Source organism: Lytechinus pictus, chromosome 10, assembly GCF_037042905.1.
Source record: "Lytechinus pictus isolate F3 Inbred chromosome 10, Lp3.0, whole genome shotgun sequence".
NCBI lineage: Eukaryota > Metazoa > Echinodermata > Echinoidea > Temnopleuroida > Toxopneustidae > Lytechinus > Lytechinus pictus.
Genome location: NC_087254.1, coordinates 19,310,458 through 19,323,929, shown reverse-complemented (window position 1 = coordinate 19,323,929; position 13,472 = coordinate 19,310,458). Strand labels below are relative to the sequence as shown.

Below are 13,472 nucleotides of genomic sequence, written 5' to 3'. Positions count from 1 at the left end.
GAAAATATTTATATCTTAATACATACGGTAGAATTCACTGAGCAAAATGCTGAAAAATTCATCAAAATCGGATAACAAATAATAAAGTTATTGAAGTTTAAAATTTATCAATATTTTGTGAAAACAGCCGTCATGAATATTCATTAGGTGGGCTGATGATGTCACATCTCCACTTTCCGTTTTGTTATGTTATCACATAAAATCATCATTTTTCGTTATCTCATACATGTGTGAATAATATGTCTCCCTTATAATGATATAAGTTGCAGCAATAAATATCTAATGCACTAATCAGTTGTCAATCCAATTTTTCTAGTTCTTGGAGGAAAAAAATTGAATAAACCTAATTTCATATAATAAAATACAAAAGAACAAGTGGGGATGTGACATCATCAGCCCACCTAATGAATATTCATGACGACTGTTTTCACAAAATATTGCTAAACTTTGAAATTCAATAACTTTGTTATTTGTTATCCGATTTTGATGAAATTTTCAGCATTTTACTCAGTGAATTCTACTCTATTTATTAAGCTATACATACTTTGAGCCCGGACCATCCCTTTAAGCCTGTCACTCTAACAACAAGTTGTTTAAAAAAATTGTAATTGTTAAAAAAAATTGCAATTATTTAATCTTTTTTGTAATTGTTTAAATTTTTAAAGCAGCTTGTTTATTTTTTTTTAAGTTTAAACAACAGCTGTTAGAGTGACGGGCTTAAAATAGTGTTTTACATCAAACAGCGTTTTTACAGTGTAGGGGGACCATCTAATGCAGTTTTTCCAGCCCAGTCCTTACAATGAAATTTCCCATTTCTGTAGATGAGATGATGAGACGATGAGACTTGCCGTATAAAAAATATGAAATTATGATCTAAACACAATCAGTTGATGATTGCCAAAGCTACGTTGCACATATTGTAATGTAAGATATTGTTTCTAAATCACAAACTTTGTATAAAAATAAAACAATTTACATTAAATTTCAAAACATAAGCACCATACATTTTCACACTGACTCTATGCACTTCTCCGATCCACACACAGTCACACAAACATAAATAATAATGATAATAAAACAGCCCCAAAACAGTGGTGGCGAAACGCTATTAGACATAGAAATAGGGGGCTAGTTTTGCCATCCTCTCCTTCCATTGCGAAAAGGGAGGATGTATGTTTCAAATATTTCCTTTGAGGAGTTCTCCTTAGTTATTTCAGCCTTTAAAAAGGTTTTAGTAGTCATTCTCTTTTGAATAGTTATTGTTAAGGCGTTTAATCTTTGTTTATATGAAGCCTTATAGTTTGTAATTGCTAACACTCTCAGTCTTTGTTTTGTGCAGCCTTTTTTTTAATATTAATTTCCCTTTGATACGAGACAGGGCCGTAGCCAGAAGCATTTTGTTGGGGGGGGGGGGGGTGTACCAGCTAAATTTGCCAACTAAATTTGGCGTGACAGCGCCAACGTGAGCACAGGGGGAGTCTGATGGGGGATGTGCCCCCCTACAATAATCACATGCCAAAAGATTTTGAATTTTTAGAATTAAATTAGTGGCATTTGGTGAATACTTTAAGGTAAATTATACAAAGATATACAAACTTAAGATATTTGCACTGTAAAAATAAACATTTTGGAGCAAAATAGAAAGGCTAGTGTGCCGTAGTTGCTAACTTGCAGTATAATGATATACCCTATGCATTAATAATATCAAAATCAAAGATTTGTTAATTTTTAATTGACCTTCTGTGCAAGATGTCTCACCTAAAATTTCAAGAGTGCTACTGCTAACAGTGGCGTACCGTGGGTCGCGGCATTTGGGGGGACCAGCAAAAAATTTGAGTCATTAAGTGAGCGCGTGAAGCGCGCTCAATTGCCAGGTATACTGACCTAATAGAGACATTTTAAGGGCTGCATGTGCAATTAAACGGATATGTATCTTAGTGATCAAATAATGCGAGCGCGAAGCGCGAGCTGAAAATGTTTGATATTCAGTCCTAAAAAGGGACATTATAAGCAAAGTTTTTAATCATGATATGTACCTGTCTCACAAAACAAACAATGCGAGCGCGAAGCGCGAGCGGATTTTTGTGTGTATAACTTGACCCTAAAAAGGGAAATTTTAAGGACTATCTTTTGGAATTCATGAAGTGCGTACGTATCTCATCATTTTGTTATAATTACACCTAAGCACATGAAGCACTTTTTAATCATGAACATGATACGCATTTTAATAATGAAATATTGCGGGCGAGAAGCGCAAGCTGACAATTTTTGAAATTCAGACCTGAAGAGGGGCATTCTATGGCTTGTTTGTAGGAATTTACTATTTCACTAATCAAGTGATGCGAGCGCGGAGCGCGAGCTGAAAATTTGTTATAATTAGATCAGAAAAAGGGACATTTTTAAGGACTGTCTAGCGGGAATTCATGCACTGCAAAAAAAACGCCGGTGTTGATTTAACACCAGCCCGGTACCTACATGTATATCGGTCCACACCAGTGCAAACGTAAACACAGACTGGAAATGTTTTATATATTAAGGCCTTAAAAGGGGGCAATCACTTTAAGTATATAGTCATGAAAAAAGCATATATCACTACATAATAACATAAAACAATAATAACTTGTTTTTTTTTTTGCCAACTGCAAACTTGTAGACAAGTCTACAAGTTGTACACTTGTCTTCATGAATTTGCCAACTGCAGAGTCACTATTTTTTTAAGTCTTGTGTTCTGTTCTTTTCAGTTCTGAAACGGGGCAGTACTTGTACATCACTTTGTCTTGCCTCTAATTTTACAAAACTAATGTATTTGTTAAATCGTCAATAATTGTGGTATAATTTGCAAACTCACAAGCTTGTTTACATTGGGGGAGGACCGGGGGCTTACTTCGTGCGTTATTATAGCTCCATCTGTTTTGTCCTTTGTATTTTGCTGACTAGTAGGGCTCTAAGCCTGCATGTTACATGGACTTGGATTTGCCAACTGGTTGTCTTTACTCCATAAGTTGTAACCCTGTTCGAAGTTGATACCTCTATTTTTTTTCTTTCCTCTTTTTCTTTCTTTCTTTCTTCCTTCCTTTCTTTCTTTCTCTCTCTCCCCCTCTCTCCTTTCTTTTTCTCTCTTCCTTTCTTTCCCTCTTGCTTTTTCTCCCCTATCCTCCATTTTGCCAACTGGTACATGATTTTGCCGACTGCCATGAATGTTGGGGGGGTGTCACACCCCCCATACCCCCCCCCCTCTAGCTACGGCCCTGATACGAGAGATATGTTTAACGAATCCCCGTGATAAAGTTTCCCAGTTGTTTAACGTCGTCTGGACTGATCTGCGGTTCTCCATCAACAAGCTTTCCCGCGAGAATAATGAGACCGGCCATCTTGAAAGTCATCGGTTGTCTTGTTTGTAGTGTCTCCCTACTCCCCTCTAATGCTCCTGGATTGAACTCAAAATCATGCACGATAACGCACACGTGACCTTTCCCTGAAAATGAAGAAGAGGACAGTTAAACTTGTAGCGTTTATTTTCATTCAGAGCTTCCGAAAATATCGTTTAGAAAGGGGCACTTTTATCAGAGGTCAGGAGTAATTATGAATGGTTTGGACAAAATGATATCCCAAAACGAAACACACTGAATCACATCCAGACCTGATGTTTCCAAGTTACATCAGGGGCCGTCTTACAAAGACTTGCGATTGATCCGATCAATCGCAACTATGGAAAACCAGCAAAGTCAACTTAAAAAATGTATGTTTGCTCAAAATTCTTTCTAGATATGAATGTATATCCATGAATTCATTGAATTCTTGACAGTTTGGTGTGTTCTCCTTTGTTTACAAAGGACATTTTGCACATTTCCTGTAGAAAAAATTATGACACTGATGGATTTCCATAGAGTTACGATTGATTGGATCAATCGTTACTCTTTGTAAGACGGAGCCCTGGACATCGGAATGGATATGCTGCATATCTTATCGTTTAACCTATTGTTTAACATGTAATACATAGTAGCTTTCAATTCCAATCATAATACCTATCCCTTTTTCAACAAAGTACCAAGGAGAATGTAAACGTCTAAAGAACATAAAAAGTCATTGATAAACACAACCATTCTGCCATCTATAAAGCCTTATCAACAGAGGACCATTTGTTTGTTTGTTTGTTTTATTATGACAATACGTATAACATGAAATGATGAGGTCAAGGTTAGAGTACAGTAATAAATGCTTAAGGATAAAAAAGTAAAAATACACTGCTAGTAGTCAGCTGCAATATCGTATTGCTGCGGGTCTTTCATCGAGCCAATTTACTTGAATAATAATAATTACCACAATGTAAAGGAAGTTGACCATCGAAAATAATGATAAAAAATATATTTAATTTTTTTAAAACCCACTCCTGCCTCTTTCCTGGTACAAATCAGCGATTAATTTCAATTGGCATAGATATATTAGAAATGTTTAAAATAATTGAAAGGTGTTGACATTCACATTCAGTTCACACCAGGGTCTGTTTCAAGGTGTCGACCCGGGGGTCTTGCCCCCGGAACTTCTTTTTTTTGCTACAGTCTCAATTCTTTTTATATGTATTCATTTGAAGTAGGCATAAAGTAATACGAAACGTATTTGTATGTAAAGTGCTTTCTGCAATGCTCGTATCCTTTGACCTCTTCTCTCTTTACTTAAAGGTCAAGTCCACCCCAGGAAAATGCTGACTTGAATAAATAGAGAAAAATCAAACTAGCATAGTGCTGAAAATTTCATCAAAACCGGATGGAAAATAAGAAAGTTATGACATTTTAAAGTTTCGGTTATTTTTCACAAAACAGTGATATGTACAACTCAGTGACATGCAAATGAGACAGTCGATGATGTCCCCCCACTCACTTTTTCTGTTTTTTATTGTTTGAATTATACATTATTTCAATTTTTACAGATTTGACAATAAGGACCAACTTGACTGAAGTATACAGTATTAAACAATGTTAGTTCCACATGTTCAGGGAGGAATTAATCATTGTTTCACTTTACAATGAGGAGAAAATTAGAATATTTCATATAATAAAATACATGTACAAAAGAAATAGTGAGTGGATGATGCCATACTCTCCTCATTTGCATACCAGCCAGGATGTGCATAATTTTGTGAAATTAAATGAAACTTTAAAATATCACATAACATTCTTATTTTACATCCGATTTTGCTGAAATTTTCTTGTTGGATTTTTCTCTGTTTATTTAAATCAACTTTTTGTTGGGGATGGACTTGACCTTTAAATTAATGGATCATTTTAGTACATGTGCACCGCTGCCTCCCCCCTCTTATCCGCCCGTGGTTCAATACTTACCACAGACCGCATTGCATTGCTTGAGGAACTCATCGTAGATTGAGTTTTCGACATCCGTGATGGCCAATCCTCGGTTCTGCACAGAATGGCAGAGAATCACTGCATCCCTTCTGTTAGCCTCTGACAACCGCGTAGCCAGGATTTCATTTTGGAGGGGGCGGTAAATGCACGCGAAGCGTGCCAACACTTATAGAGCGCGCGAAGCGCGCTCCCTAGGGGGTGGGTGCAGGGAGGGGGAGTTTCCCCCTCCCGCGCGAAGCGCGAAGCTTTTGGTGTTTCGTAAATTAAAATGAAAACGAGCCGTCTCTCTTGTCTCTAGTACCTATATCAGCTCCAATTCAGTTGACTATATTGTGATTTTGAACCTTGTTTTCAAAAGTGATTGTGAACGCACAAAAAGGAATACAATGGAGGAAATTAAAATCATAATAACCCCGCGCGAAGCGCGGAAGCTAAAGCGTTTTATCAATTTTTTTGCCATGAAAAGGGTCCCGAGAAAAGGCTATTCTCAAAGATATATTGAATACTTCCCTTGGAAATATCAGATTTGATTACAAACAATTTAGCGACAGTGCATATCTTTAACTCGCAAAACAGAGGAAAAGAAGTATATATGCAGGGAGGAAGATATTCCTCCCCGCGCACAGCAATAAAACTTTGAAATTTCAAAGGGCGGACGTTTCATCAAATGCAGATATATCTAATACCCCATGCATCGGCTCTAATTCAATTGATTTCCTAGATTATTGAACTTCATTACAAGGGAAATAGTGCGCAAAAAGTTGAAACTTCTGTGATTTATTAAAATTATACAAAAAAGGATGCCTAATTTCTTTGACTTATCCTGAAGCGCTTCATTTGAATTATAAAGAAACCTAAGTGTCATTCAAAATTTCATACTGAGGGCAAAAAACAGGACAGGAGATGAATGTGCAGGGAAATAACATGAAGATTAATAGAATTTGAAAAAAAAATATTGTACTTTTTTATTTAATACGACACGAATTTTATACATTCCTCCTTTTAAATTAGGAACCTGTTTGCCCCAAATTATGGTTGTTTAGTAATGACCTGAAAAGCAGGAGAAGTTGACTTTATGGAGGTGACGGCAGAAATTTATATAAAGATTTTACCCGCCCGGAGCCGACCCGACCAGAAGTTGCGCGATCAATTAAAAAAAAAGATAACTTCATATACTTCGGCCTAACCTTACTCTAATTCCATGCCCTATTCTATACATTTGAACTTTAACTGGCAAGAAACACATATAGCTGAGGTGGAAAAGCAGGGTTAGAGAAAGGGTGGGGGAAACAATGGAGAAACATCAATATTGTCATTTAACCGCGCGCAGCGCGGAAGCAAAATTCATATATAAATTTAGAGCAAGAGTGAAGGAGTTTCTCTTTTGAGAAAAAAAAAGAATAAAAAGAAAAAAAACACGACAAACTACCTTTCTTCCCTTTCCTCCCTTTCCTCCCTTCCCTTTTCTTTTTTCCCTCTCTTTTTTCCCTTCTTTTTTTTCTTTTTGGGGACGTTTTTTTTTTGGGGGGGCGACCGCCCCCACCGCCCCCCCCTGGCTACGCGCCTGGCCTCTGATGGCAACCTGAACTCATCCAGTCCACAGTGAGGGAGTTCTTGCTCTTGGAGGATGTTTCTGCATGGATCACACATCGTCTTCAAACGCTCCTTGAATCCTGAGATGGTACTGGGATCCATGGAGGTACAAAGATAGATATGTGACTTCCGGCGTGAGAAAGGCCACAACCGACCAAACCACCAAGAAGAAGGTTCGTTTTCTTTATGTTGGACCTCGTGTGACTTTTCACTCTTTCCATCCGTGGGAGATTTTTCGGAACCCGTCTTGCAGGACGTTGGAAATTCTTCATCCCTCGGAGATAACGATGGATGCATAATATCTAAAAAAATGATCGGATAAAATCCTGTTGGCGTAACCAATTTATTTATCGTGAAAAGGGCCAATACAGTTCCACATAACTTCAATTGGCCCTAGTTTGCAGTAAAAACACAAATGAATGACCGGGTAAAACGGTACAACGGGTATTACGGATTGTAATTTTAATTCTAATCATTGAATTGAAATATTCTAGTGAAACGAGATTACAGTAGGCCTACAAGACTAAAACGATTGAATATCGCTTTAGACTTTGAATACGTTTAGAGAGATCAATTTCGGAAGTGATAAGTGAAAATGAAAACTCCTCCAAAAAGTTTGGAAATCTGACTTTGATCGATAATCCCTCCTCCTTTTTCGTAGATGTCAGTGTATAATTAATATCAATAAATAAAACATTCATTTTTCTTTAAAATGATACGCTACATGATATGATTATGGTTCACATTGAGGTGCAGTGCCTTGAAATGTGGGGCAAGGTCAGATTTCAAAAGTTGCGAACTGACACAATATTGAAAGTAACTGTTCATTTTCCGTGGTGATGAGTGAGTTTCTCAGCGGTTTCTTTTCATTGTTTTCATGCACCTTAACATCAACATTAACATGGAATCAAACACACCTCTGCACAAGCAAACACATAACAAAAAAAAAAATGCATGGGTATTTCAAACCACGACTCAAACCATGTTATCTCACAGAACTATAACCCCAGAAGCAGGGGCTTGATTTGAATGGATTTTCATCTCTATCAGTCTATTGACACAGACAAAAGAATCATGTTCTGTATTGACCCTTCATGACTATTTCTGCTCGTTTTTGCATCTTTTCAGTTCAGACCTCATCCAACGCTTTTGATCCTGCTCTTTTCGTAATGGCATGATCATAACAAGTATGGTATCATTTTAAAGAGAATTAAAGGATCCTTTGAATGATACCAAATATGCATTGTGTAGAATTGAGGGTTGGGAGAAATTAATGGCCAAAACTCAGATTTCCAAACTTTTTTGAGGGGTTTACATTGCTTCACAAATCCTCGATGATACAGGCTTTGGATGTAGACTTGTAAATTAGTGTTCCGATACACTGTTATAGGTTAAATCCACCTCAGAAAAATGTTGATGGAATCAACAGAGAAAAATCAAACAAGTATAATGTTCAAACTTTCATCAAAATCGGATGTAAAAAGAGAAATTGATGTTTTAAGGTTTCGCTCATTTTTCACAAAATAGAGAAGCACAATTTAGTCGCATGCAAATGAGATAATCAATGATGTCCCTCACTTACTATTTCTTTTGCTTTTTATTGTTTGAATTATGCAATATTTCAATTTTTACAGATTTGACAATTAGGACCAACTTGATCGAACCATATTTTTTTTTGTAATATTGGTAATATATTTTTGGTTAGAATTTGACATAGCTGTTTAATTCTTGTCGAAATTGATTATCAATTTAACTTGCTCAACTGACAAATGGAAGGGGGGGAATTAATCCCTAGGTATTGTGCGATTCCTCTGACAAATATAGGAATATGCTCAATATAGTTATACCCCCCAATAAAGAAGAAAATAAAATTTAAGAAAAAAAAACCAACCATGTACTGGTATTTCATCTTCAATTGATAGAGTGTGAAGGTCCAAATCTTCATGTTGCATGATCGTTGATTTACGACTTAGAAATACTGGCGAGGAAGTCTTTAAATGTGTACATGATGAAGTTTCGAGTCCTCGTGGGTAGATTTCTTTGACAGCAGACATTTTTGAAGAGCTTGAGAGAGTGTCATCAGTAAGCATTTCTTTCTTGGTAGGGCGACCGTCAGTTTTGTCATCAGAACATTTCTGAGACCCATTATGTCTTTTAAATAGTGACGCCTCAATTGCTGCAGTTTCCGAGACATAGTTTAGGTCTTCCGCCATAGAGGATATTATGAGAGATGAAAATAATCGGCGTATAGCTCTGGACAGTCTGTTAGGAACTGAATAACAGATCGGTTTTTTTCTTCAAAATCTTTCAATTAGGATACCGAGTGGAATTTACTTTACAGGCAAGGGATACGTCGAGTCGTTTTGCTATACATTTGCTTACGATTTTTTAATGGTTGTGGGTGTGTTGTGGCAGGGGGGTCCTCAAAAGTCACATATTTTCTCTTCATTTATCAACTTAAGGGCGTATCATGACATTGATTTATAAGATCTTTGGGATTTTTTTTTCTGCAAGTCATATAGTATAGAGATACTATTGTTAAAGTTATGCATTTTACATCAGCATCGACCATGATATTAGCGCACTCCGCCTTAACGCACACATTAACACAAATCGATAACTAATAAAACATGATTAAACAATGTCAGAAGTAAACCTGCCTGTAGTAAACTTAATAACTTTTTTAGTGTTAGCAAAAAGTGATGGCTTGTGCAGATACGGTGGATTGGATAATCAAACTACTTACAGTCATGCAGTCGTCAATGTTTAGCATTCCAAAATAAACGATTTGCATGATGAATATACGAAATGTCATGAGCGAATATAATTCTGCTCTTCGTTGTTGATGATGATGTTGCTTTTGCTTGAACGGGACGTATCATTCTGCAGTTAATATTTGTTGATCATAAATGTCTCTTCCCAGGCGCTCGTTTATTTTTTATGGTTATGTTAATTTCTAAATATTATTTCAAAATCTATCACAGAATTGGATTTTTGTAAAAAACAATGTCGAAATTTTTGCTCGCTTGCAACTTTTTGTAGATATTGATGCACCATATCTGGCTCCTCAATTTTTTTTTTGGGGGGGCTCATCATGCCAATGGGGAGACCGGCCGGGTAGCCTAGTTTTCTTTCATTTCTATGATTACCAAAATGACTGAGAAGGAAAAACAATTTAATGCGGATGATAATGAGTGAAAATTAAAATGCATCCCCCAAGAAGTTTATCTCTATGATGAAACGTTGGATTTGAATATTTTTTGTGCATGAGAGACCACTCCTTATCACGGCAATCTTTGTTGAGCAACTATACAAACAGGTTACAGATAGGCCCTGATGGAAATCTATATGGGAGAGCAGATGTGACAAAATTAAAACTTTATGAATATATTGGTAAACGGATTTGAGAGAAACGTTTATTGAAATGTTTCTTAGATTTATTTTACATTAAGGGCTGACTTACTTGATTGCCCCTTTCCCTGCTTACTTCGTAACACCTTATATAAAAACAATGCGGACTGGACAAAGACTAGGGCGTATTTGGGAATTCCCAGTGACCTTTCATCTTCGGGGAATTCCCTTTATGTCATAGCTGTACGTCCAAACTGCGCAGGAGACGAATGTGTTCGGCTTTCGCTACACGTAAGCATTATCTACCGCAATATTCTTCACAGGGGTTGTTCATGTGCGACATCGGTAACTTGTGGGACGACGAAAATAATAGATTTCGATACTCAGCTGACCGAAGGCAATTGAACGGTGAGTTTTAAAAGATACACACTAAAAACAGGTTACATAAAAACAAATTATGCTGTATGGCTATTTAAAAAGCCTTTAGCTAGGCCAGGGTATGCTAATGTTGCAAAATTTATTGCAGGAACTTCTCGGAATGTGATATTCAGAAAATAGTTTCAGATAAAGGTAATTTTTAATCGCTATTTAAAATTATAAGCAAGCATAAAAATAAGATTTGGCCTAGAATTTTCTACTCAGGGGATCTCGTCTCTAAAAGATCTTTTCAGCAGCTTATAACATGTATGACATTTAAAAAATGGCATTGATTTCATAATCCATACCCAGTCAAAGATAATCCTTATATCTTTAGGCATGGTAGCGTACGGCCACAGCAAAGGTTAAACTTCAGGCATATTGGTGAAATAGCGGGAGCATCTGATCATGAAAATAAAACAACGAAAAATTTATCCCACCGCAGCACTAGCGTCCTGTGGCAAGGCGTTTATCCACATTTGCCACTCTCGACCCTGGTGTAGTAAATGGGTACCCGCTAGGAAGGAATACCTTGAATGCTCAATGTGCCCGATCAGGGTAGCGGTGCTAAAGCCGGGGTAATAGTATGCAGCGCTTAGAAACATTTGTATTAAGCGCTATATCAATGTTGCATTATTATTATTATTGTAATTGTTATTGTTATCATTATTATCATTATTATTGTTGTTATTATTATTATCATTATTATTATTGTTGTTGTTGTTATTATAATTATTATACAGTCAGATGGTAGTCAGGTGTATTGAAAGAAACAGAGGGGGAGTGGGTGAAGCTCCCCTGCCTTTTCGGTTCTGCGGCCCCTGTTAAATTTTGTCAATTATCTGTTAGAATTTGACATTCATGTGATGTATATTCTAAAGTCAATGAAGATTCCTTGGAAAAACATGCGTTACCTGTTATTACAAAATGGTCATTGTAACATATACATGTAAGACGGTTGGCTATACAGAAATATGCGCGGGAACGACCTTTCAGTTAATATGGATAACTTAATTAATAAACATGGTTCATGCACTATAAAAATATTCACTTTTATGCAAGTGCTAAATTACCTCCTACTGGTTCAGTCTCTTTTCATTATTATTTTTAATTAAGAGAGAAATAAAATGATTTTTTATAAACTTTTTGTGTGCTTTAGAACAACCTATGACAATTGCACAGTGACATAATACGCAATACATGTTTCCATGGCCGAGTTGCGGGGAGTAGGCCAGGGGAACTCTCCCCAAAAGAGTTTTTAGACCTACTATTTCAATACTAGTAATTATTTACCTCTAAGAATATGATAAATTACTCCCCTAAAAAAATAGAACACCACAACCTCCATTTCTTTACTCTATGTAGAGTCCATTGCTGGCATGAATGCATATTTTCCTGCATGATACCCTATAAGTAGACAGTCGAGTCATTATGTAGTTCAGAAAATTTGATTTTCCATCTTTGAAATCTTTGTCCTGTTGTAACATGCATGCTCTTGTTGCTCTTACGACCTGAACATGGTTCTAGCCAAGTCCTTCATCATGTCTTTCGGATGGTGACGTTAAAGGTCGGTCCTTAGACAGAAAAATCTGATCGATAAACATGTCTTTTTTAATCTAAACAAAGCCATAAACACCAACTGATTAATTTAGATTTTTTTTAAAGCACATGTATAACAACACAAATTGGGAAATCGACAGTTTTTAAATGTATCACAAGTCATGATCAACGAAATCCATTTTTTTTTGCTTTGCTCTACAAGTCTCAAAATATGTTCGTGATCTATTGCATAACACACGATTTCAAATTAGGGTATACATGTTATTCAACTTGTTCAATGTAAATCTAACATAAAGTAAAACACTATAATATGCCTGAAAAGGTTATCTTTATTCTTGAATTTCAGAACTCATAACTCATGGTAATTAATTTCGGTTGGCATGGAAGGAAACAATGAGGAAGGGCAAAAGAAAGAAGGAGAAAATGGCACGGAGGAGAGAGAAAGCAGACGTTCCTTACGCAGTGGTGTTGATGAAGATGATGGGGAGAAGAACGAAGTAGTAGACGGGTCAGAGAGTAAGGAAAATGATGTACCAAAAAATATCGATAAAAACACAAAGCCCCAGAGTTCTGAAGGTAAGCACATTTCATAGATACAGTCTAATAATTCATATTCAATTTCGTATGATTATTATATTATTATCATCTTTACATTATTATTAATATTAATGATGTTAATGGTACATGACAAGGATTATTATTAGTAATTATAGTAACAGTGGTAGTAGTATAGTAATAGTAGTGGTATAGACAGTAATAGTATAGTAGTGGTTGAGGTGGTTGTAGTCGTATGGTGGTGGTAGTTGTGGTAATTACTATTATCATTTGCCTTGGTAAAAATGACATATTTAAGCGTTGATAAAGGTTCATTGATATGAAATATATTATTCTATTCTCATAAAACCTATAGTGACAGTCATATCACCTTTTATTGATTGATTTTTATTAATGTTCGTCCTATTCCGTGATTGAGAAGTGAGTTATAGGAAAAAACAAAATTTTTTAGATTTAACCCTTTGAGCGCTGATGTTGCAATCCTGCACATTTGTACAATTGAATTCAACAATAGTAATAATTAGTTTTCTCCCCAACCTTCAAATTTTAATGGTTAAGCTAACAAAAGGCAATAGTTCTTGGATAACATCTCTATATAACTGTAATAAGTATTAGAGGTGTAATATGGAAATCTTG

At 36.1% G+C, this 13,472-nt stretch overlaps 1 protein-coding gene and 1 long non-coding RNA gene across 3 annotated transcripts in view; one reads left to right on the top strand and one right to left on the bottom strand.

Moving 5' to 3' along the window:
• Nucleotides 1–6,930: 6,930 nt before the first annotated feature.
• Nucleotides 6,931–9,806, bottom strand: LOC135155854 (uncharacterized). Its single transcript, XR_010294978.1, has 3 exons — nucleotides 9,700–9,806; nucleotides 8,845–9,225; nucleotides 6,931–7,255 (listed from the first exon to the last, which is right to left on the bottom strand). It is a non-coding gene; the product is annotated as an uncharacterized LOC135155854 (long non-coding RNA).
• Nucleotides 9,807–10,616: 810 nt separating this feature from the next.
• Nucleotides 10,617–13,472, top strand: part of LOC129270288 (hornerin-like) — a 47,035-nt gene continuing 44,179 nt past the window's right edge. For both annotated transcript variants that reach the window (XM_064105494.1, XM_054907685.2), the window contains exons 1-2: nucleotides 10,617–10,712; nucleotides 12,628–12,857. In XM_064105494.1, coding sequence (XP_063961564.1) covers nucleotides 12,662–12,857 — 196 coding nt within the window. In that variant the 5' untranslated portion in view covers nucleotides 10,617–10,712; nucleotides 12,628–12,661. The remainder of the gene's footprint in view (nucleotides 10,713–12,627; nucleotides 12,858–13,472) is intronic.